The sequence below is a fragment of the Acomys russatus genome, chromosome 24 (assembly GCF_903995435.1).
Source record: "Acomys russatus chromosome 24, mAcoRus1.1, whole genome shotgun sequence".
Taxonomy (NCBI): Eukaryota; Metazoa; Chordata; class Mammalia; order Rodentia; family Muridae; genus Acomys; species Acomys russatus.
In genome coordinates this window covers 53,615,653-53,638,329 of record NC_067160.1, presented here as the reverse complement: position 1 = coordinate 53,638,329, position 22,677 = coordinate 53,615,653, and the positions used below count along the sequence as shown (strand labels likewise).

The 22,677-nt window shown below is 51.3% G+C and overlaps 2 protein-coding genes across 3 annotated transcripts; one reads left to right on the top strand and one right to left on the bottom strand.

Annotated features, from left to right (window-relative positions):
- Positions 1–1,920: 1,920 nt before the first annotated feature.
- Trub2 (TruB pseudouridine synthase family member 2) lies at positions 1,921–13,628 on the bottom strand. 2 transcript variants are annotated; one of them, XM_051166554.1, is made up of 8 exons: positions 13,445–13,628; positions 12,223–12,357; positions 10,509–10,583; positions 9,115–9,176; positions 7,860–7,941; positions 3,932–4,004; positions 2,903–3,039; positions 1,921–2,272 (listed from the first exon to the last, which is right to left on the bottom strand). In XM_051166554.1, exons 1-8 carry the CDS (start codon positions 13,551–13,553, stop codon positions 1,953–1,955), a joined length of 993 nt encoding a protein of 330 aa, XP_051022511.1. In that variant the 5' UTR covers positions 13,554–13,628; the 3' UTR covers positions 1,921–1,952. The 2 variants fall into 2 exon arrangements, with proteins under 2 accessions (XP_051022511.1, XP_051022512.1); XM_051166555.1 differs by lacking the exons at positions 9,115–9,176; positions 13,445–13,628.
- Positions 13,629–14,203: 575 nt separating this feature from the next.
- On the top strand, positions 14,204–22,327 carry Coq4 (coenzyme Q4). Its single transcript, XM_051166295.1, has 7 exons — positions 14,204–14,243; positions 14,279–14,485; positions 16,157–16,253; positions 16,694–16,796; positions 20,973–21,102; positions 21,532–21,625; positions 22,155–22,327. Exons 1-7 carry the CDS (start codon positions 14,204–14,206, stop codon positions 22,324–22,326), a joined length of 843 nt encoding a protein of 280 aa, XP_051022252.1. The 3' UTR covers position 22,327.
- Positions 22,328–22,677: the final 350 nt, after the last annotated feature.

The window sequence follows — 22,677 nt, the reverse complement described above, 5'->3', positions numbered from 1 at the left end:
ATGCCTATCTTTACCCAGGGAAGCTCTCAGGCCTCATAAAAACCTCAGCACTCTCCATTTGGTGGAGGGCAGTTAACAAGAGATGCATGGATGGTCAAAGTGCAAAGTGACTGTGGAGTGACCGCCCTAAACGGACATCTGTATCGTACCATCTCCTTCAGGGCTTGGGGCGCAGCACAGAGTGCAGGAAGGAGGCAGGAGCCAGGGACTGGAGGCACTACTGTGAACGTTGTCTTCTGGGTGTGGCAGTCTCACACAGCCTTGCTGTCAGCACAGCATCAAGCCAGTCAACACCCCAGCAAGGATGGAAGGGGCTCATGGGACCCACCACCCTGAGGCCCTAGTGCTACCTGGTGGCCCCTGGTAGGCTGTGGCTGGGCCATACCCACGCATGTGTCCAACACTAGTTGGTCTCAGGGGCTTATTAAAAAAAAAAAAAAAAAATAGAAGATAGCCGGGCGTGGTGGCGCACGCCTTTAATCCCAGCACTTGGGAGGCAGAGGCAGGCAGATCGCTGTGAGTTCGAGGCCAGCCTGGTCTACAAAGTGAGTCCAGGATGGCCAAGGCTACACAGAGAAACCCTGTCTTGAAAAACAAAAAAATAAAATAAAAAAAAATAGAAGATGGAGTTGAGAGGGGGGCATGCTAGGGAGGGGGACTAGGAAGTTGGAGGGGGTAATCAAAACACTGTGTACGTCCTTTTCAAATAAAAAAATACCTATATTATACATGCCTTTTGTGTCTTCGCAGCACCCTTCCACCCGCACCCCGCTGAGAAATCCTCTGCTGCTTTGTTGGTTTTTGTACTGCGGACATGAACAGTGACCAGCCTCTAACTGTCCACAGCCAGGGGACCTGACAGTTACAAGGAAGTACATCACAGGGCAGGAGACCACGTTATGTTCTGGGAGCTGGAGAGAGGGGTGAGTGGTTTAAGAGATGGCTGCTCTCCCAGGGACCAGTGGCCTATTCCCAGCATCCCCACGGCGGCTCCCAACTGCTTGTAACGCCAGCTCCAGGGCTTTTATACCCTTTTCTAGGCTTCATGATACATGGGGCGCGCGCACACACACACACACACACACCACAGATGCAAACACGTACACACATAAAAATGAACCTTTTAATAGCCAAAGATGACCCTGAATTCCTGATCCTCCTGCCTCCACCACCCCAGGTGATGATCACAGGTTTGTACTACCATGGCTGGCAGAAGGATTAAATACTGACATGCACTACAAAGTACTCCAGACAAACTGAGGGCATCCTCCTACCTCAGCTGAGCAGCAGTGAGACCATGGGTGTGAGATACCACCTTGAAACAGTGAAAAGGCTTTTCCCCAGTGTATAAACATATTCAGATAATCAGTCATATCAATCTAGGTAAACCACCAATGGTCAGTAAGTGTTGAGGTGGTACTCCCCATCGGTGTGCAAAGCTGAACACTGGAAGTAGCCCAGGCTAGCCTTGAACTCCTGATCTTCCTTTCTCTACCTCCTCAGTGCTAGGATTACAGACCTGAGCCACCATGCCTGACTCTGGTTTGATGGATTGTTTTTTGGCTTTTTGTTTGTTTTGAGGCAGGGTTTCTCTATGTGGCCCTGGCTGTCCAGGACTCCTTTTGTAGACCAGGCTGGCCTCTGCCTCCCAAGTACTGGGATTACAGGTGTGCACCACCTCCCCTGGCTTGTCTTGGTTTTTTGAGACAAGGTTTCTCTAAGTAACCCTAAGCTGGCCTTGATCTGACAAGATTCTAGCCTGAGCCCACCTGGCTCACCTCCTCAGTCACTCTGTATCTCCTGTAGAGAGACTTCTTTACTTTTTTGTTCTGCTGGGATGACAGGCGTGCACCACTGCTCAAGGCCCTTGCTCTCACTCTGCATAGTCATCAGTTCTGACTTGTGACAAGCCTTTGTCTTTGCCCACCCAGATCAGGCAGCTGCCTGGCTTTTCACTGCCCTGCATAGCTTTCCCCCTCCAAAGTGGAGCTTGGGCCCTTGAAGGCCCAAGCCTGCCCAGCACTGGGCTGATGACCCAAGCGTAGGCTCAAGTTCTTTTTCAGTTCTGCTGCCACCCGGGGAGCAGCATCCTGGATGGCATCCTGGATGCTGTGTAGGTCCCACCGGGTTCTCAGGAGGGCATCATCCAGCCTGAAGAAGCCATCCCGAGTTCGCCGCACTTGCACGCAGACAGCGGTGGACTTTAGCTCCAGGCCAACTTCATGCACCAGCTTCCTCAGCTGCTGCTGTGTCTCATGCATACACTGCACCTCTGCGGGACACAGACATGGACAGACATGACCGTCAGGAACAACTCCAGGGACCAAGCGGATCTGGATCCATTTCCCTTACACACCTCTCCCCAAGGAACATCCTTCATGAGATTGCCTGCATGTGTGCCTGCAGGCCAGAAGAGGGCACCAGACTGTAAAATAGATGGTTCCCATGTGGTTGCTGGGAATTGAACTCAGGACCTCTGGAAGAGCAGCCAGTGCTCTTAACCTCTGAGCCATCCTCTGAGCCCCCAGCCTCTGCTTTGTTTGTTTGTTTTTTGGTTTTTTGAGACAGGTTTTCTCTGTGTAGCCTTGGCTGTCCTGAACTCACTTTGTAGACCAGGCTGGCCTCAAACTCACAGCGGTCTGCCTGCTTCTGCCTCCCAAGTGCTGGAATTAAAGGCGTGTGCCACCATGCCCGCCTCAGCCTCTGTTTCTTAACGGCTGGCTTCAGAGGCTTGGGGAGACAGGAGACAGAGGGCGGCCTCTGTGCTATTACTCTGGGTTAGGCTGACCTTGGACCTGATGGAAAAAAGCCACACATGGCAAGCCAATCGGGGCTGTACATACAGGCTTTGGCATGCCACACATGATCAGAATGCAGGCTCCATTGCATCATTGCAGTTTACCTAAAAGAAACTCGGGAGGTGCAAAGTGCAGGCAGCGGATGCCAGAGATGAGCATCGGGGACTTGTTCATGGGCCGGACCACACCCTGCACAGCCATCTCATAGGCCTCCTGGGACTTCAGGTCCAGGTTGGAGTACCTGGGAGACAGAAGGGCCAGCATGGGAGACTGGTGTGGGGTACCTGCCCCACCATAAAGGATGCATCGCCACTGTTCTCCACACTCCCCACCCACCTTCAGAGCAGCCTCCCTCTCAGCCAAAGGCAGCATCCTCTGTCAACCCCTGGCTTCACCTATCACAGGCTGAGCAATCCTGGCCCCTCCCTGTGCACTGCGCTCCACCCTCAGTTACCTCACCCAGTGAGTGCAACCCCATGGGACCTCAATGCCACCTCCGTTCCAAGGTCATCCAAACAAATGCCCCAGGTCCAGGGCCCCAGTGTCCTACTGGTCCCTTCTGTCCTGTGTTCACGTCATCTCTCTTCTGCCTCCAAGCTTCAACCAATGGGCATACCCCTCACAGTTGGCCTCCTTTGATGCCTGGCCTTCCTCACAGGGTCCCCAAGGAGACCACGTTCCCTGAGGCCCTGGCCAGCCTCATCCTGCCCCAGCCCTTCCCACCTGAAGCCCTGAGTATTGGCTTCTGAGCCCAACTGGCCATTTCCCGGCTCCTGCTAATCTTTTGAGCACTGTTCCTTAAGCCATTTCTTACAATCCCAGGAGGCTCTGCCCTGTTGCCTTCCTGTCCCTACCTGGAACACTGCTCAGGTACATGTCTGTCCCATTTACAAACAGCTGGTTAGTCTCCTGGGAGCCACAGGGCTTATGCCTGGGAGTCATGAGTCATGAGCTGTGGGCAGAAGGCTCTCAGCCAAGTTCTCGGCTACTAGGTGACTCCATCACCCTCTCCCACCCCAAGTCCGGCTGTGTGTATGTGTATGTGTGTGCGCGCGTGCGTGCGTGTACTCCAGGCTCCTCCCCTCTAGACCGTGCCCCTTAGCAGGGCAGGTGGACCTCTCAGGTCTACTTACATCACCAGTGCCTTTTGGTGGGAGCCTTGGATCACAGCCAGGACGCGGTCTAGCATCTCTCTGGTCACATGGTCTGAAAGAGGCATGGGGTAGGAGGAATACTAGTCTATAGAAGGCCAGACGGCAGACCACAGCATCTAGGAAAGCACCTTTTACCCCAAAGCATCCCATTTTGGAAATGGCCAGAGCATACTTTGGGGGGTTGCCACAGGAGGTTGGGTCTGTTCATAGTCCTTTAAAAAGAGCTTAATGTCTGCAATTGGGGGCTCCCCTGTAACCCTGGCACCTGAGGGTCAGAAGCCAGCCTGGGCTACACAGCAAAATCAACTGAGACTGAACATAGCAATGTGTCTCTAATCCAGCACTTGGGAGGCAGAGGCAGGCAGATGGAGCTGTGAGTTCGAGGCCAGCATGTTCTACATATCGAGTTCTGTGCCAGGGCTTCATCAGTGAGACTCTGACTCAATAAAGAGATACGTTGCCAACTGTAGTGGTGCACACCTTTAGTCCCAGCACTCGGGAGGCAGAGCCAGGCAGATCTCTGTGAGTGACAGGCCAGCCTGGTCTACAGAGTAAGTCTAAGGCCAGCCCGAGCTACAAAGTTAAGACTGTCTCAAAAGATAAAAAGAAAAAAGAAAAGTTGACAAAGGGGCTGAGGAGACAGCTCAGTGGTTGAAAGCACTGGCTGGTCTTACAGAGGACCTGGATTCTGTCTCCAGTGTCCACATGAAGGCTCACAACCATCTGTAACTCCAGTTCTAGAAGGTTCAATGCTCCTGACCACCAGTCTCCTGTATACACATGGTACACTGGTACACCCAGGAAAACACACACACACACACACACAAAGTTATTCTTGCTGGGCAGTGGTAGCACACATCTTTACTCCTGAGTGCTGGGATTAAAGGCATACGCCACCATGTCCAGCAAGAAACCCTGCCTTGAAAAACCAAACCAAACTAAACCAAACCAAACCAAACAAAAAAGATAAGTGGCCTCTCTTCTCAAGAGGATTCATAGCATCTGAAGAGCTTCTTCAACAAAAGGCAAACACACACTATGAGACTCGCACTGGTCTGGGGCTGTCCATGCTGTTGACCGTAGGAGGCAGCACCTGGGCAAATTCAGAAGCAGCTGCCTGAGGGAAGAGCAACTCTGCCACCAGGACCAACTAAGGGACTGAGCAACTAAGCCTGGGACTTTGACAAGCTACCAGGAAGCCGAAGCCTTGGGGCACAGTGGAGACACACGCCAACTTCTCCGCAGTGCTAGGATTTGGGAACAGCGCAGGTTGAAGCCTCATTGGTGCTGTCTCTATCCTACCTGACTGCACTGAACCATCCAACCATCGTGCTACCTAGAATCGACCTGCCACTGTCTCCCTGCCCTCTGACAAGTCCAACTCAGTGCTGCTTCTTCCAGGAAGCCTCCCAGATCTCCTAGCTTCTTCCTCCTCTAGGAAGCCACCCTCTAACCTCCAGTTCCCCTAGCTTCTCCTTAGTTGCTCTGCATCTGGGTCTTTCCCAACACCTAATGTACTTTTAAAATTTTTTTAAAGATTTTATTTATTTATTATTAAGAATACAGTGCTCACCGGGGATGGTGGCGCATGCCTTTAATCCCAGCACTCGGGAGGCAGAGGCAGGTGAGTTCAAGGCCAGCCTGGTCTACAAAGTGAGTCCTGGACAACCAAGGCAGAGAAACTGTCTTGAAAAAACAAAAAACAAAACAAAAAAACAGTGCTCTGCCTACATGTACACCTGCAAGCCAGAAGAGGGCATCAGATCGCATTGTAGATGGTTATGAGCCACCATGTGGTTGCTGGGAATTGAACTCAGGACCTCTGGAAGAGCAGTCAGTGCTCTTAACTTCTCAGCCATCTCTCCAGCCCCCTAATGTACTTTTCAATTATGTAATTGGCATATGAAGAGTTGGGGGATTTTTTCTTTGTTTTTTTGAGACAGAGATTCTCTGTGTAGCCTTGGCTGTCCTGAACTCACCTGCCTCTGCCTACCAAGTGCTGGGATTAAAGCTTGAGCTGGCGGATTTTTTAATAGTAAAGCAAGCATAAGGCCCTGCGTGTGGTCCTCAGTACATACTAAAAAAACAGGACATACTGGAAAAAAAAAAAGTACAAATCTCCCTTAAAAAGTTGTTGTTGCTTGGCGTGGTAGTGCATGCATTGGGAGGCAGAGGTAGGTGGATCTCTGTGGTTTCAAGGCCAGCCTGGTCTAAAAAGAACACTGGACAGCCAGGGCTACACAGAAAAATGCTGTCTCAAAAAAAAAAATTTTTTTTAATGTGTTTTTATGTCTCACATCTTTCATCCCACCACTTGGGAGACAGAGGCAAGCAGATCTCTGTGATTTCAAGGCCAGCATAGTCTACAGAGTGAGTTTCAGGACAGACTGGGCTACATAGAGAAACCATCTCACCCTTGCCCCCCCCATACACACACATACTCAAAAGTTATTGTGGCCGTTATTATTTGTAGTTTAGTTTTTTTGAGATATGGTATCACTATGTAGCTCTGGCTGTCCTAGAACTCATTATGTAGGCCAGGATGGTCTTGAACTCACAGAGCTCCTGCCTCTACCTTTTGGGTTCTGGGATTAAAGGTGTGTACCACCACACCTGGCTTTCTTTAAAATGTTTAGGTTAGGTGGAGCATGGCAGTGGTGCCTATACAATCAGCACTCCAGAGGCAAAGCAGAGGTGGGTAGATCTCCACGAGTTCAAGGCCAGCCTGGGCTACACAGTTTTCCAAAAAAGATTGGCTTAGGGCTGGCAGGATGGGGTACTGGGTACAAGTGCTTGCTGCACAAAACTGGCAACCAGCTGGGAACTCAGCCCAACACGAGGGTCAAGAGGCCCTTCAGCACATGAGCCTTTGGTCCCTATTTTGTTGCCTTGCAACTAGAAGTTGGCAAATGCCCCTGCTGAGTTTGATCCCTGAATCCATGGCAGAAGGAAAGAACCATCATCAGGAAGTTGTCCTATAATTTCTGTATGTGTGCCATGGCATCCCTACCTCAGCTCTACACACACACACAAACACCCACCCACACACACACCCACACCCACACACTCACACACACTAGAAAAGTTAGGTTGGACACACCTGTAACCCCAGCACTCAGAGGCTGACAGAAGATTGCTGTGAGTTTGAGGCCAGCCTGGGGTACACAGCAAGACCCTGTCTCAAAAACCCAAAATTACAGATTAGCCTCTCTCTCTCCCTGCAGATTCCTGCCTCCTCTGCCCGGAAGCACCAAGTTGCTCGCTGTTTCTAGGTGTTTGGATGCTGCCACACACCAAATGCACAGACACAGCTTTACTGCGGCAGAGATCTTCAACCTGCTACCAGCGAGGACTATGTGAAGCCAAGTCACCACTATTGGGGCGCATCTGATCCATCATGTGTCCCCCTCATGCCCGGCGGGTTGCTGGTGCTCAGAACTATCTGTTATCAAGTGAACACATGGACTAGGTCCCAGGGCAGGTCTTACAATATACGGCTGGTGTGGAAACCACCCATCCTCCGTCCTCCATCAATACACCCACACTTTGACAGATCCTTGGCCCAGTGAAACATTTGCAGCCACAAGAGAACCTCCTAGTGCATCTAACACAAGGACAGTGAAAAGGCAGACCCTAAGCAAGCGCTCACAGCTGGCTTCCAATCAGTACAGCTAGGGCAAGACTGAGTGGGGAAGGCTCCCTGCGGAAGAAACACGTGACCCCGGAAAGGAAGCAGGTGCAGGGTATTCTAGGAGGCAGAATAAGCGCAAGGCTCCAGTCTGAGCTTAGGTGTGCCCAACCCAACAGGCGCCAATGTGGCCTGGAAAGGTCAGGAAAGAGACCAAGGAGACAGGAAGTAAGGGGAGGCCGAGGCCACCGCCTCTCCTGCCCGACCCCTGGCTCTCACCGTATGTTGTCTTCTCTACCAGCCGTCCATCTTCACAGAAGTTGTCTGTGGCTCTGCCCAGGAGGCCGCGTACTGTGTAATCCTGCAGGGACAGGGCAGTGGAGTCCCCACTCTAAGCTCTGGCGCTAAGAACCAGCCTGATGCTGGCTGGGGCCTCATGGCGCTCCACACACAGCATGCCTGCTGCCCTCCTGCCCTGAGGGAGGACATGGGCTCTGCTCTGTCACTTGGGGCAGCTGTCTGTGCTCTGTTCCCCACAACCTGGACACAGTGCCAGCACTAGTCTCCACTCACCCAGCCAAACTAAACAGTGTCACCACTATGTCCTGTGAGCTTCCTCCCAGCCTCTGCTAAGTTTCAACGCCCATGTCAAGGCAATGCTAGCTGCCCACAGGAACCCGCAACTCCAGCTCTGTGCAGACAACCGCCTCCTCCCGGAGTGATGACAGTGAGGAGCACTCAGATGTCTATGATGGTGGCCTTGATTTATTCAGCCTGTACTGTGTACCAGGGACTGAGCCAAGGTGCCACATAAAGTCATCTTAACCCCCAAAGTAACCGTCTCAGAGAATGCTCTCTTCATTCCCATGCATGACTTGAGGAAACTGAGGCACAAAGATGTTAAGCAATCCACAATGGATACCCGTGGCAGAGGGGTAGAGGATGGATTTCTGCCGTGTGCGTGCGTGCGTGTGTGTGTGCGCGCACCTGTGTCCTGGGTATGAAAAGCCTTGTACACATTGGGCAAGTGTCTCACCACAGCTCTGACCTGGGATTGTGAACTGCAGCCTTTTCATCTGGCACTAAAGACAGCTACAGAAAGTGTCCCTTCAGTAGACTTCACAGTACCATGGTCTATGGCCTTGCCCAGTCTTAAAGGAAGCCAAAGGACAGGATGGTGACACCCACATCTGTCCTGCATTGAGAACAGAACAGTGCTAGGCTCCGACTGTGGTGTGCGACAGATCCAAATTAAATTTCAGCTCCTAAGGCTTCGAGGAGTTTGTGAGCCTGGCCAGGGCCCTTCTCCCTGAGCCTCAATCTACTCAACTATAAAATGGGAGAGAGCTAAGTGGGGCGAGGCTTCCAGAGAGATCCACACACAGCTCCTGGTGGTGGTCAGAAGAGAAATGTGCTGGTGGGTAACTCGCCTTTCCGAGTTACAGCAAGCAGAAAACGGGCCGTCCCCGTCACTGACCTCTGGGAAAGGACCGAGGGCTAAACACGCTGTTCCTGTATCTGTAGACTGCCATACCTTGGTGAGGTGAGCATCATACATGTCGGTGAGGAGTCTGCGTCCATGTCCCACGGCGAGCACTGAAAGGCAGCCAGACCCTCTCTTATATTGAAAGTCCCTTTCCCTTTGCCTGGGAACTACCCTTGCGGCTCCCTGCCACCCAGCATTCTCCCTTCTCCTGCTGCTGTGGCCGGAAGGGAACAAGGAGAGCTGTGGCATCGAGGGAAGCAGGCCCCTGAGCAGATACCAACACTGGTCTCCAGGGCCCAGGCGAGGACGGCACCTGGCTCACGGTGGGGAATAGACCTAAGTGCCTGAGGAAGCTTCCGGAGCGTTCTGAAACCTCCCAAAAGCAAGAGACCTTGTCCCAGCTCCACCAAACTGCAATTACATTTGGGAGTGGAGGGGAGGCATACCTGTAATCCCAGCACTTGGGAGGCAGAAGCAGGTGGATCGCTACGTTTGAGGCCACACTGGTCTATGGGATAAGTTCCAGGACAGCCAGAGCTACATAGACAAACCCTGTCAGGGGGGAGGGGTGGGAATTCAAGTCAAGATGACACATGCCTACAGTCCCAAGTGAGTCAGAAGTTCAAGGTCATTCACAGCAAGCAGGAAGTCAGCCTGGCTCACTGAGACCCTGGCTCAGGAAACAAAAACAAATACCTAGGCTTTCTGAGTCTTAACTTTTAACGTCTTTGCCCATCAAGCTCTGAGTTAGTGAAACAGATAAGGATGCTCAGGCCTGTGTATATCACAGACTGTGAGGGGCAACGCACAGGAGGCTAATGGCACAAAGGAAGGACCCATATATGGTCTATGGGGCCACCTCCTGCCTAGTCCCTCATCTGTCTAAAGAAATGAATGGCTTCCCACTCACGGTTAGAGAGGGAAACAGGGAGAGGACATGAGATTGCGTCTGACTGCCTGTACTTCAGGAAGAATGACAAGGGCACCAAGACTGTGGAGGCTGGACAATGTGGCTGCATATGGCCTCCAGGCCACAGATGGCTTGTGACTTGGAGCTTTGTAGCCAGCCAGAGGAGACAGAGCCACATGCCTGGCTGCACCCTAACCTGACGGTGGCTCCTCTGGGGACCGTGGGCGTTTGCCAGCCAGGTGACCTCAGCTCCAGTCCTGCCCTCTTTACTCATGACGTCACACAGCATCTGCCACAGGTGCGGTAAATAAACGCCCATAAAAGGCCCTGAGCCACAGGAATCCCTTGACAGAACTGGAATATACTTTCCCCTGCACCAAATCATCGGCCCAGCTGATGAGACATGTGGAGTCACTGGAGAGGGGAGCAGTGAGAGAGTCAGGGCGGACAGGACAGGGGCTGGCCTTCAGATCACTTCCCGACTCTTCCCAAGCCCAGAGCACCACGTCCCCAGGCTGAGCGCATCACTTACCAAGCACCCCAGAAGCCTGGGCATCCAAGCGGTGTCCGACACCTATCTTCAGGCTTGTGAATGCTGGACCACGTACTGGAAAACAAAACAAAACCAGTTCATCCCCTCAACTATTAAATCCCGGGGATGGCTTTGGCGTGAGGCCTTCACTGCCAGAACAGAACAGCTAGGGGCTCGAATGACAGGCTGGGTTCCCAGCCTTCCCCTCCAAGGAAGATGGGCTCAGGCCTATTTCTGCAGGTTCCCTGCTCCACAGGAAGGGCAACCCAAGAGTCTTCTTACTCTGCTTATTACAACCGCTGGGTGTGGTGGCGCACACCTTTAATCCCAGCACTCGGGAGGCAGAGGCAGGCGATCACTGCAAGTTCGAGGCCAGCCTGGTCTACAAAGCAAGTCCAGGACAGCCAGGATGACACAGAGAGACCCTGTCTCGAAAAACAAAAATAAAAAAGAGCAAACTCTGCGGATCACCATTCTCCCCACAAGAGGCTTCAAGGCCAGGCATTACACCGGACATCAAGATTACGGGGCTGTCTGCACAGTGTCTGCTAATGGAAAAGCTGGCCGTTCTCCCACTGAGTCTGTGGCCTCCCTACGGCGGGACCTAGGTCTGTCTGTCTACAACGCTGCCCTCTGGCCCCAGATTCAGGTTTTCAACCGCTGAAAGACTGAATACAGCCTAACGTGTCCCAGCACTTGGGAGGCAGAGCCAAAAGGATCAGACTCAGGACTTCACGGTCATATTCAATCATGTAGTGAGTTCAAGACCAGCCTGGACTACAGGAGGCTATGTCTCAAAATGCAAAAACAAGGGCTGGTGAGGTGGCCCAGTGGGTACAGGTACTTGCTGCCAAGCGTGATCACGTCAGTCTGATCCTAGGTGGTCTGAGAGAAGTGACTCTCAAAGGATGCCCTCTGACTTCCACACAAACGCCTCGATATTATCCATACATGTACACACAAACATACAAATCATATGGTTTCTAAAAAGAGGACCTACCAGCCGGGCACGATGGTGCACGCCTTTAATTCTAACACTTGGGAGGCAGAGGCAGGCGGAACTCTGTGAATTCAAAGCCAGCCTGGTCTATAGAGCGTGTCCAGGACAGCCAGAGCTACACAGAGAAACCTTGACCCCCAAAACAAACAACAACAACAAACAAAAAGGACCTACCTCTCTGAACTGTGGTCAGGAGAAAGGTAACATGGTTTTTAGTACAGAGCAGGTATTGAATCACTACACGGGTCTACCTGAAGTTCTTAGTTTTCCCATACAGAGTCCTAGAATAGTTAGGAGTCCACAGACTATAGTCCACAGGTCAGAGCATCAAGTCTGCTTTGTTTTGAGACTGGGTGTCACTGTACTGCCCAGTTTGGCTTGGAACTCCTGAGCTGGACTGACCCTTCTGTTTCAGTGTCCCCTAGAAGACACGGGTTGTGGTGCACACACGGGTGTGCACAACTGCTTCCAATAGCTATTTTGCTCTCCAGTCTTAACTGGAGTAAGAGAAGACTCACTCCTTCCTTTAACATATATAGATGGGAAAAGCTGGGCAGTGCTGAGGAAACCACATGGCCGGTAAGGCCTCAAGTCCTTAAAATCTTCCCTGCTTTCCCTAGGAAAAGTGGCCAGTCCCTGGGCTAGAAATCTACCTCAGGCCAGGGATTTCCTGTGACACGACAGCCAGTAGCATCCTGCCGGACTCTGCCTTACCGAGTCTGTGAGTGCTGAGGGTGGGCACACTGGTGGCTGTGAGAGTCAACTTCTTCTCCTCGCTGCCTTCCACAGGGCCCAGCAAGAAGCGGACACGCCGCTGTTCGGGAGCAGGCGCCTTCTCTGCATTGAGACCTAAACACAAAAGAACACACCAGCAAGTCAGTATTCTCCAAACCCCTAGGGGAAGATAGATCTGTGTACTGTAGGGAATAAGAGGCCTTAAGAAGCTAGGTGGGCCGGGCGTGGTGGCGCACCCCTTTAATCCCAGCACTTGGGAGGCAGAGGCAGGCGGATCGCTGTGAGTTCAAGGCCAGCTTAGTCTACAAAGCGAGTCCAGGATAGCCAAGGATACACAGAGAAACCCGCATCTTGAAAAACCAAAAAAAAAAAAAAAAAAAAAAAAAAAAAAAGGAAGAAAGAAACTAGGTGTGGTGACACACACCTTTAATCCCAGCACTGGGAAGGCAGAGGCAGGCACATCTTTGAATTCGAGGCCAGCCTGGTCTACAGAGAGATTTCCTAGGATTGCCAGGGCTACCCAAAGAAACCCTATCTTGGAAACAAAAAACAAAAACAAAAAGAAAAGTAAAGAGAGAAAAGAGGAAACCCCCTCACAGGAGTCCATAAGAAAGACCAGACTGGAAATGTAGCTGAGACACTTGACTGTTTGCACAATTTGCAAAAAGCCCTGCCTCCCCATCCCCAGCACCCAGTAATGGAAAGTGGTGGTACACAGATGAGATCTGAGCCCTCGGGAGCGAAGGCAGGACGATCAAAAGTCCAAGGGTATCATCTTCAGCTTACATAGCAAATCTGAGGCTACATGAGAGTTGTTTTTAAAAAGGAAAAAGAAAGGGGAAAAAAATAGAAAGAATGTTGATTCAAGCTCTGTGTGGTGGTGCGTGCCTGCGACCTCAGCATCTGACAGGTGGAGACAGGAACTTCAGAATTCAAGGCCGGATTAATTAATTGCATCAGACCCTGTCTCAAAAAGCCAAGAAAAAAAAATTGTTCAAACTCTAACTCTATAATAGTAACTGTGCGAAAAGCAATACTATTGAATGCATTTCTCTAACAGAAAATAGCAGAAAGTGGGAGCGACGAACCATAAACAAGAGGAAACCGCTAAGAACAGGCACGTGGGTCACGTGGCTTCATAGCCACGCAGGACTCGGGATGGAGCTAACGCGGAACCAAGGGGTCGTGTTGAAGCGCGCACCTTTAAGCAGCTGCAGCTCCACGGTCTCACGCACGTGCAGCCATTTCAGCCCCGGAGGTTTATAGACCGCGAAGAGGCCCTGCAGTCGAGCCAGGCCAGAAGACCCCATGGCTGGAGCTCAACAGGACCACATCTCCCAGAAGCTGCGATGCGAACGGAAGTGCCTTGTGGTTCCGTAACAAATGTGGTCCCTACTGTAGGGCGCCGCAGTTCCCGCGACCGGAAGAGGTTCTCCTCTTGTTGTTATCCGGAGGAAACTATGAGGTGGAGAAAGAAATAGGGCCGAATGTTGAACAGCATAGCTCTCGGTTATGTTCTTTTTGGAATCCGTTTCAAGAGTTTTGTTTTTTTCCCATATATCCCAAGCTGCCCTCAAACTTGTTATGTTGCCGAAATTTCCAAGTTTCCTATCTCCACTTCCCAAGTGCTACAGTGACAGGGGTAATTCACACCGGACTGGGTTTTTGAGAAAAGGTCTCAAAGGACCTTGAACTAACTAACTGATCTTTCGGTCTCCAGCTTTCAAGAACTGAGTTGACAGGCATATGACGCCTGGCTCACAGCAGTTCTCGTACGTCGGTGGCAAACAGACCATGTGGCTTTCCTTTTCATGATCCTGTCCATATTGCATTTCAGATTTAAAAAAAAAAAAAAAAAAAGCCACAGGGACTGCAGTCCAGTCCCCGTAGAGTCTTTTGACTTCTCCGGCTTCCGTCGTGCCAGCAGAGCCCCGCCCACCCACAGTGGACATCCGCTGCCATGGCGACCTCGCTGCTTCGCTCCCTGTTCTTCCGCCACGGTCTTCCGCGCGGTTCCCGGCCAGCCGTAGGTGAGCCGCTCTGACCCGGGTGTCCGCGGCGATTGGAGGAACCCGGCTTCTCTCACCTTTACCCCTCTCCTGCCACGCAGATGTGCCACTCAGGGCCAGGATCCATGGCGCCCGTCTGCTGTACCCAGACCATATCCCCACCACCCCGCTGCAAAAGATGCTGCTGGCCGCGGGCTCCGCCGGGATGGCGCTCTACAATCCCTATCGCCATGGTAAGGCCGTTCGCTCCCCGGGCCTGTCATGACCTCTGTTAAAGAACCTGGCATTAATTTAAAAAAAAAAAAAAAAAAAAAAAAAAAAAAAAGAACCTGGCTGCGTCCTCAGGAACGGTTCTAGCCAAAAATCACTGTTACGGATCTGCTGCTCAGGGGGAAGAGAAGAGGCAAGAAGTATAAAATCTACAGGTCTGCCTTTTTGTAATCTTGGGAGAGTCTGTCATCCAAGCATCTTAATCTGTGGGCTGAATGACTTAGGTACATTCCACATTACAACATTCTCACTGGGTAGTAAACTTGGTAAGGTCAAGGACCTTGACAGCCTTCAGGATTTTCTTTGCTGGATCAGTTTAAGACTGGCTTCTTGCCGGGGCAGTGGTGGCGCACGCCTTTAATCCCAGCAGCACTCGCGAGGCAGAGGCAGGCCGATCCCTGTGAGTTCGAGGCCAGCCTCGTCTACAATGCGAGTCCAGGACAGCCAAGGCTACACAGAGAAACCCTGTCTCCAAAAACAACAACAACAACAACAGGCATCTTCTTCAGTACATAGCTAGTCTTTGTTCAGAGAAAGTAAAGAAGACATGAAGTGGTGTATACAGGACCACCTATCTAGTGACCAGCACTATTTTTTTTTTAAAGGTGTTGTTTTAGCCAGATGTGATGGTGCACACCTGTAATCCCAGTACTCAGGGAGACAGAGGCAGGCAGATCTCTGTGAATTCGAGGCCAGCCTGTGACCTACAAAGCAAGTCCAGGAGAGCCAAGGATATGCACACAAAACAAAACAAAACAAAACAAAAACCTGTCTCAAAAAACAGAAACAAGGGCTGGAGAAATGGCTCAGTGGTTAAGGGCACCGCCTGCTCTTCCAGAGGTCCTGAGTTCAATTCCCAGCAACCACATGATGGCTCACAACTATCTATAATGTTATCTTATGCCCTCTTCTGCAGATAAAGCACTCATATGCAATAAATACAATTAAAAAAAAAAAAAACAGAAACAAAACAAAAAATTTCCCATCACTCAGGAGGTAGAGGTAGGTGGATCTATGTGAGTTTGAGGCCAGCCTGGTCTACAAAGAAAGTTCCAGAACAGCCAGGGCTATTTCGCAAAGAAACCCTATCTCAAAAATTGGGGGTAAATGGCTGTTTTGTTGAGGCTGAGATAGCTTCCAACTCACTATGTAGGCAAAGATGACTTTGAATTCCTGATCATCCTGTCTCCCTACCCGTAAACGGCAGTATTACACGTGTGTGTGCCACCATACCCATTTTACATGATACTAAGAATCACACTTGGGGCTTGAGTGAGCTAAGCAAGCTCTCTGTCAGCTTAGTTACATCAACCTTCATCACTATTTAATCTCAGGGCCAGCAGTAATTAGTGTAAACATGATAATCTGTTTCGATAATTGGATAGGAAAGTGGTTCATACCATACACCAATAAATTAGTAATGTTAAGAATAATAGCAGCCGGACAGTGGTGGCGCACACCTTTAATCCCAGCACTCGGGAGGCAGAGGCAGGCAGATCTCTGTGAGTTCGAGGCCAGCCTGGTCTACTAATCGAGTCTAGGACAGCCAAGGCTGGGTACACAGAGAAACCCTGTCTCAAACAAACAAACAAAAACATTCCATCCTCCAACTCTGCCCATTTCTGTCCTTTCAGACATGGTTGCAGTTCTAGGAGAAACCACAGGATGCGGAACCCTGACATTCCTCAGGGACCAGATGAAGAACCATCCAGAGGGTGCCCAGATCTTACAGTAGGTCCCAACTTTGCCTTGCCATTTGGCCAGGGTGTGTCAGGACTCATCCTATAAGGAGCTCTTCAGAGGACCATGGATGGTCCACAGGAACATATGTGTGTACCTACACATATGTAGGCATGTACTAAGACGCATGTGGTGTCTTAGTCCCGTGTCAGCCTCAAGACTGCTTCCATTAAGCTCTCAGTGGCTAGCTTTATGCCTCCAAAGGTGCTCTGCTGTCTCCTTCCTGCAGTGTCACGTCTGTGGCCCTTCTCTGACTAGATCATGCCTCTGAAGGTTTGTGATGGTCTCCACAGACCCTAATACCACAGTGGTCCACTAGGGCTTGTGGCTACGTGGATGTCCTGTGGCCCTATGTCCACCCCAACTTCATTTATGTACCCCTTTCACTAGCCTTGGCTGACACACTCCCAGTCCTATCTCCTGTCTTTCAGAGATCGTCCCCGGATCTCCCTGTCCACCCTTGACCTAAGCAAGCTCCAGAGCCTTCCCGAAGGCTCCCTGGGCCGTGAGTATCTTCACTTCTTGGACGTGAACGTGAGTTTCCAGCCTGTGCATCCAATCATGGCAGAGGAGTGGCATGGGAGGATACAGCCGAGGGCGGGAGGATGGCCAGGCTGCCAACTAAGACAGAGGTGCTCTTCAGTCTTTGCTATTTTTCTATGGGATGGGCCCATAGGCTAGGAATGTCATCCCAAATACCAGCACCAAGTAGTGGTGGTACTTAGGTCCTGTTGCAGGCCAGCTGCCAGGCTGGTACGTGATCTGTCTGGATCCTCCAGTGACCCTGTCTAGTATGTTCTGTTGTCATCCTCTTGTAAGAGATGAGGACTCGGGCACAGAGCAGTGAAACCTTGATAACTTCACAGCCCCAGTGCGACCCAGGGTGGTGTCCTCTGGATCCCAGAGTCCTCTGGACCATTGTGGTGTGTGGCCAGTGTGGTCCTCTCTGGCACCTGGCAAGGCAGACAGTGAGAGGCTATGGGGATCCCAACTATTGAAAAACTCTCTACTCTGCACCTGCTACCCATCATCCTGTGTGCGTGGCATAGGGAGCCAGTACAGCAGTCAGGAAAGACCTCGGCAGCGAGACTTGGAAGGGTTGGGAATTGTCAGTTCTGTGGAGTTCTGGGAAAGAGCATGCTAAGCTGGTGAATCTGCAAGCTCCAAGACTGTCTAAGAGGATGGTGCAGGGCCTGGGAAGATGGTTCTGCTGTACCCTGCCTGCTGCTTAAGCATGGGCACCTGAGTTTGGATCCTTAGCATTCATGTGCAAAGCCAGACCTGGCAGTTCATTGCTGTAACCCTAGCACTGTGGAGGTAGGGATAGCTGCTCCCAGGGACTCGCTGTCCAGCCTGCTGACCTGACTCAGGGAGCTCCAGATCCAGTTAAGAGGCCTGTCTCAGAAACTAAGGTGGAGAGTGAGGAAGACACAACAGCACCCTCTGGTCACCACACACATCATACATGCATATGAACACATGTGTCAGAAAAGAAAGAAAGTCAAGCACTTTGATGTACATGTACAAGCCCAGTACTTGAGAGGCTAAGGCAGGAGGGTTGCCACTGAGTTCAAGACCAACCTTGGCTATGTAGGGAGTGACCATGCTTTTCATATTTACATGGCAAGATTTTGTCTATTAAAAACAAAAACAAAAAAGGCGCACACCTGTAATCCCAGCACTCAGGAAGGCAGAAGCAGGTGGATCTCTTAGTTCGAGGCCAGCCTGGTCTACAAAGTGAGTCCAGGACAGCCAAGTCTACACAGAGAAACCCTGTCTCGAAAAACAAAAAACAAAACAGGCAGACAGGGAGGCAGAAGCAGAAGGATCTCTAAGCTCAAGGCCAACCATGGCTACACAGAGACACACTGTCTTGGAAAACAACAACAAAAACCAGGCACACAGCTGGATGGAGAGCCATCTGAGTGGATAAGAGAGTTTCTTGCTCTTTTAGAGGTTCAGTCCCCAGCACCTACATGGCAGCTCAGTCTTCTCTGGCTCCACTCCCAAGGGATCTAACACTCTCTGTGGCCTCTGTAGGCGCCAGGCACACACTTGGTACATAGACATATATACATGTGAGAACAGCCATCGTATATTAAAAGAAGAAACTGACAAAACATTGGAGGGCCTGGGGGTATAGCTCAGTGGTAGTTCAGCGAGCATAAGGCCCTGAGCCCCAGCGTAAGTACATAGATAAACAAAACTCTCAACCAGGAATCAGGAACGAATAGGCTGATATTTGTGCTGGGGCCTTGGGAAAGAAACAGCATTTTGTAACAGGAGCCATTAAACATCATTGGGACGTTTTAAAAAAAGTAGTAACACAACTTGATTGATAAAAGAACCTTAGAGCGAGGCATCATGGTTCACAACTTTAATCCCAGCACTCAGGAGGCAGAGGCAGGCAGATCTCTGAGTTCGAGAGGCCAGCCTGGTCTACACAGCTCCAAGACAGCCAGGGCTACACAGAGACCCTCTCTCAAAACAAAGAACTATAATATGGTTGTCCTATTCCACCTGTCTCGTCCCTCCATCATGTGCACATCTCACTGAAGCTAAGTGGCTCTCTGGCCAGAAGCCAGCCAGGCTGAAGGAGGACAAGGTTGACTAGAAGTCACTCTAGAACAAGATTTCCTGGACTTATTGCCGTGGGCTGGGCGGTTCTTGCTTGGGAACCTGTCCTGTACCTTGGAGGCCCTTTAGCAGCGTCCCTGTCCTATACCTCCTAAATAACAATTGACTCCCTCATCCACCCAGTAGCAAACTGAAATGTCTGGACCTTGTAAAGACGATGAGCAAGTGAGAGCCGCTGCTCAGTAAAGGCATTGCCCTGAGACAGCAGCCTGCCTCCTGGCCTCTCCTAGCACCTTGCCTTGGCAGGGCAGCCGCTTGCCCTAGTTTCACCTGGATGCAGGTTATTTCATCAGTGAGAAGCCCCAAATGCCACCCTGGGAGGGACAGCTTCTGCATTCCCCACAGCCTTTAGTCCTGTTACTGGGGAGAGAGGGCTGTCTACTACGGCCATCCTAGGCATCTTACCCAGCATTCCCTAGTGTGGTGGCAGTCTGGGACAAAGAAATCAACCACACAGAATGAGAAGGAACACCTTGAGCCTTACAGAGATCTGGGTGAAGGGTCAAGCCACAGGAGCGAAGGTTGGCATTGTTGAAAGGTGTGGCCTGCCTTTGGCAAGTCAAAGGAACAGAGAGAGGTACTGTTCCTCCTCTCTTGCCAGTCTCAGCCCTGCACAAATCCTCCACAGAAAGAGGACAGATCCTCAGGCCACTAATGTGGCGGATTGACCATGGATGTCAAGGCTACAGGCTTTGGAGACCAACAGACTTTGTTGCAGCTGCCTCAGCTGTGTGTGCGATCTCGGGCCCCACAGTTTATCCTCCTTGACACATTTTTCTCACCTAGTCCTGAAGTTAGTGATAACATCAACTACTGTAAGGGTAGAATATGACAGTGTATGTAAAGGACTTCATATATGGTTGTCACATAGCAGGGCGCTGGCACCAGAGTCACAAGGGTGAGTGAAATGACCAACCCTGTCCTCAGGCCTCATGGGGAATCTAAAGCTTTCTAATAGCCCCTTGAATACAAGCAAAGGGAAGCAGATAGAATTAGCTTAATAGCATTTTGGCATTTACTTACTTATTTTGATTTTGGGGGCAGGCTCATAGCCCAGGATGGCCTCAGATTCTCTATATTGCTTAATCCCTTGAACTCCTGATCCTTCTGCCTCTGCCCTTCCAACTGCTGGACTTACAGCTGTGTGCCACTGAGCCTGGCACCACCTGGCAGTACCAGGCCCACACTTGACCAATTGAACTCCATTACACCCCAACCCCATTGCAACCATTTAAGTTTATAGTTCAGCAACTGTGTGTGTGCGCGCGCGCGTGTGTGTGCGCGTGCACTGGAGGTGGAGCTCAGGTCCTCATGCTTACACAATAATCACTTTATTGGCCAAGTTAATCTCTTTAGCGCTTAAGATGTTCCCAGAACTTTCTGTTTTACAAAACATGCTTACTAAAGCTGTAGATTCCAGCAGGCTGCCAACATTGTTTGAGCTTGAGTAGGTGGGGGTGGAGGTGGCAATAATTCCTACCTGAGGCTTCCCTGTTGGCAGGTGTGGATAAAAACCACAGGATTCAGCCGGGCATGGTGGCACACGCCTGTAATCCAGCACTCAGGGACACAGAGGCAGGTGGATCGCTGTGAGTTGGAGCCCAGCCTGGTCTGCAGAGTGAGTCCAGGACAGCTATGGCTACACAGAGAAACCCTGTCTCAGAAAAAACAAACAAAAAAAACAAAGTGAGTGTAGGACAGCCAGGGCTACACAGAGAAACCCTGTCTCGAAAAACCTTAGAGATCAAAAAACAAGGGCCGGCGTGGTGGCACACGCCTTTAATCCCAGCACTCCGGAGGCAGAGGCAGGTGGATCACTGTCAGTTCGAGGCCAGCCTGGTCTACGAAATGAGTCCAGGACAGTCAAGGCTACACAGAGAAACCCTGTCTCAAAAAAAAAAAAAAAAAAAAATCAAAAAACAAGACCACACACACATACACACACACACACACAAAATTTTTTAAAAGACCAGGATTCTCAGATAGGGCATGAGTTTGGTGGGAATAGCTGAAAATGAACTAATAACAGGTCACTGGGCCCTGGGGACTGATGGGAAGGATTGCATTTGCCAGAGGGTCTCTCCAGATACACGAGCACCTACTCGGTTCGTGGACGACGAAGAACTAGCCTATGTGATCCAGAGATACCGTGAGGTGCACGACATGCTCCACACCCTGCTGGGGATGCCCACCACTATGCTGGGTGAGTGTCGGCAGCACAGCCAACTGTGCGGGCGATGGCAGGGTACCCTACCAGGTCTCTTCCAGGCAGGGCACTGTTTATGCTTCCTTACTGACCAGCTGAGTTCCTGCCTTCTGTGTTACATGTGCATCCTGGTCGCATCCCTGCCATGCATCCTCACTCCTCCATGCCCCGAGGCCCTTGTCTCAGCATCTAGATACCAAAGATCTCTACTTCTGAGACCCACAGCACCGCCTGTGGCCTGTAAGACCGCCTCTGCATGCTGTTCCCATGGCTCCTGTCCTGGGCCTTCCCACAGCCCATATAGGATGGGACTACACGCCACCAAATGACCCCTAGAGGTGTGAAAGAGCATTGCCTCACTGGGGCCACTCCAGCCTCACTGACCCCCCTCGCCTGCTCACCTCCTACCCCATCCCTTACCTCTAGGAGAGATTGTGGTAAAGTGGTTTGAGGCTGTGCAGACCGGCCTCCCCATGTGCATCCTGGGAGCACTCTTCGGACCCCTCCGCCTCCGTGCTCAGTAAGTTTTCTGGGGGTGGAGGGAGACCTCAGAAGGCCTGGGACTCCAGGAAGTGGGGGTGAGCATGCAGGTGCCTCATGCCTCTCCAGCAAGCAAACATGGGAAGAATGGGGCAGAAAAGGAAACTGAGTCAGTAAACCCTGGGGTCTCTCGGGCCAGGCCTCAAGGACTGGATCAGAATGAGCAGGGTCAACGTGAAGGTGACCTTTGTGCAATTGGACAGCGCTATATTTAAATCTGAGCTTTAAGCCGGGTGTGGTAGTGCATGCCTTTAATCCCAGCACTCGGTAGGCGGAGGCAGGCGATCTCTGTGAGTTCGAGGCCAGCCTGGTCTACAAAGGACAGCCAAGGCTACACAGAGAAACCCCATCTCAAAAAACCAAAACCAAAACAAAACAAAATCTGAGCTTCATCATGTGCGGGGCGTGTGCCATGAGGCGTGGGAGCTTGGCTTTCCTCACTGGGGTCTGCGTGGGTCTGCTGTGCCCTTGGGGACCGTGTGTCTCTTCTTCCCTCCACTGCCCTCCAGGAGCCTGCCAGTGCTGTTGTCTGAGCTGATCCCTTGGGCAATTCAGAACGGGCGCAGGGCCCCATGCGTCCTCAACATCTACTACGAGAAGCGTTGGGAGCAGTCCCTGACAGCTCTGCGGGAGGAGCTGGGCATCAGTCCTCCCCCGAAACAGATCCAGGGCCTGCTGTAGCCTGAGCCTGCCTCGCCACACACTGCCTTCTGGGGGTTTGTCTCCAAAGGGAGCGCCTTGCACTGCCTTTGATTTTCTATTTGAACCTTGAACTCAGAGAGTCTTTTATCATAATTTTTATAGGCATTGCTGTCATGTGCCTTGAGGTCCAGCCCAGGAGAGAGCAGGCAGGGCAGTGGGGTCCCAGGCAGGTGCTGTGAGCTATCCAAAAGTACGTGTGCCTGGAACAGCTGTCTGGGATCATACTGGATTGTTCGCGTCTGAAGCCTCTCTTCTGGATGGTTACTCTTGACAGAACATTCTGACAAACTCTGTCTTTGAAGGCTTGACGGCCACTACTACATCCTGTTC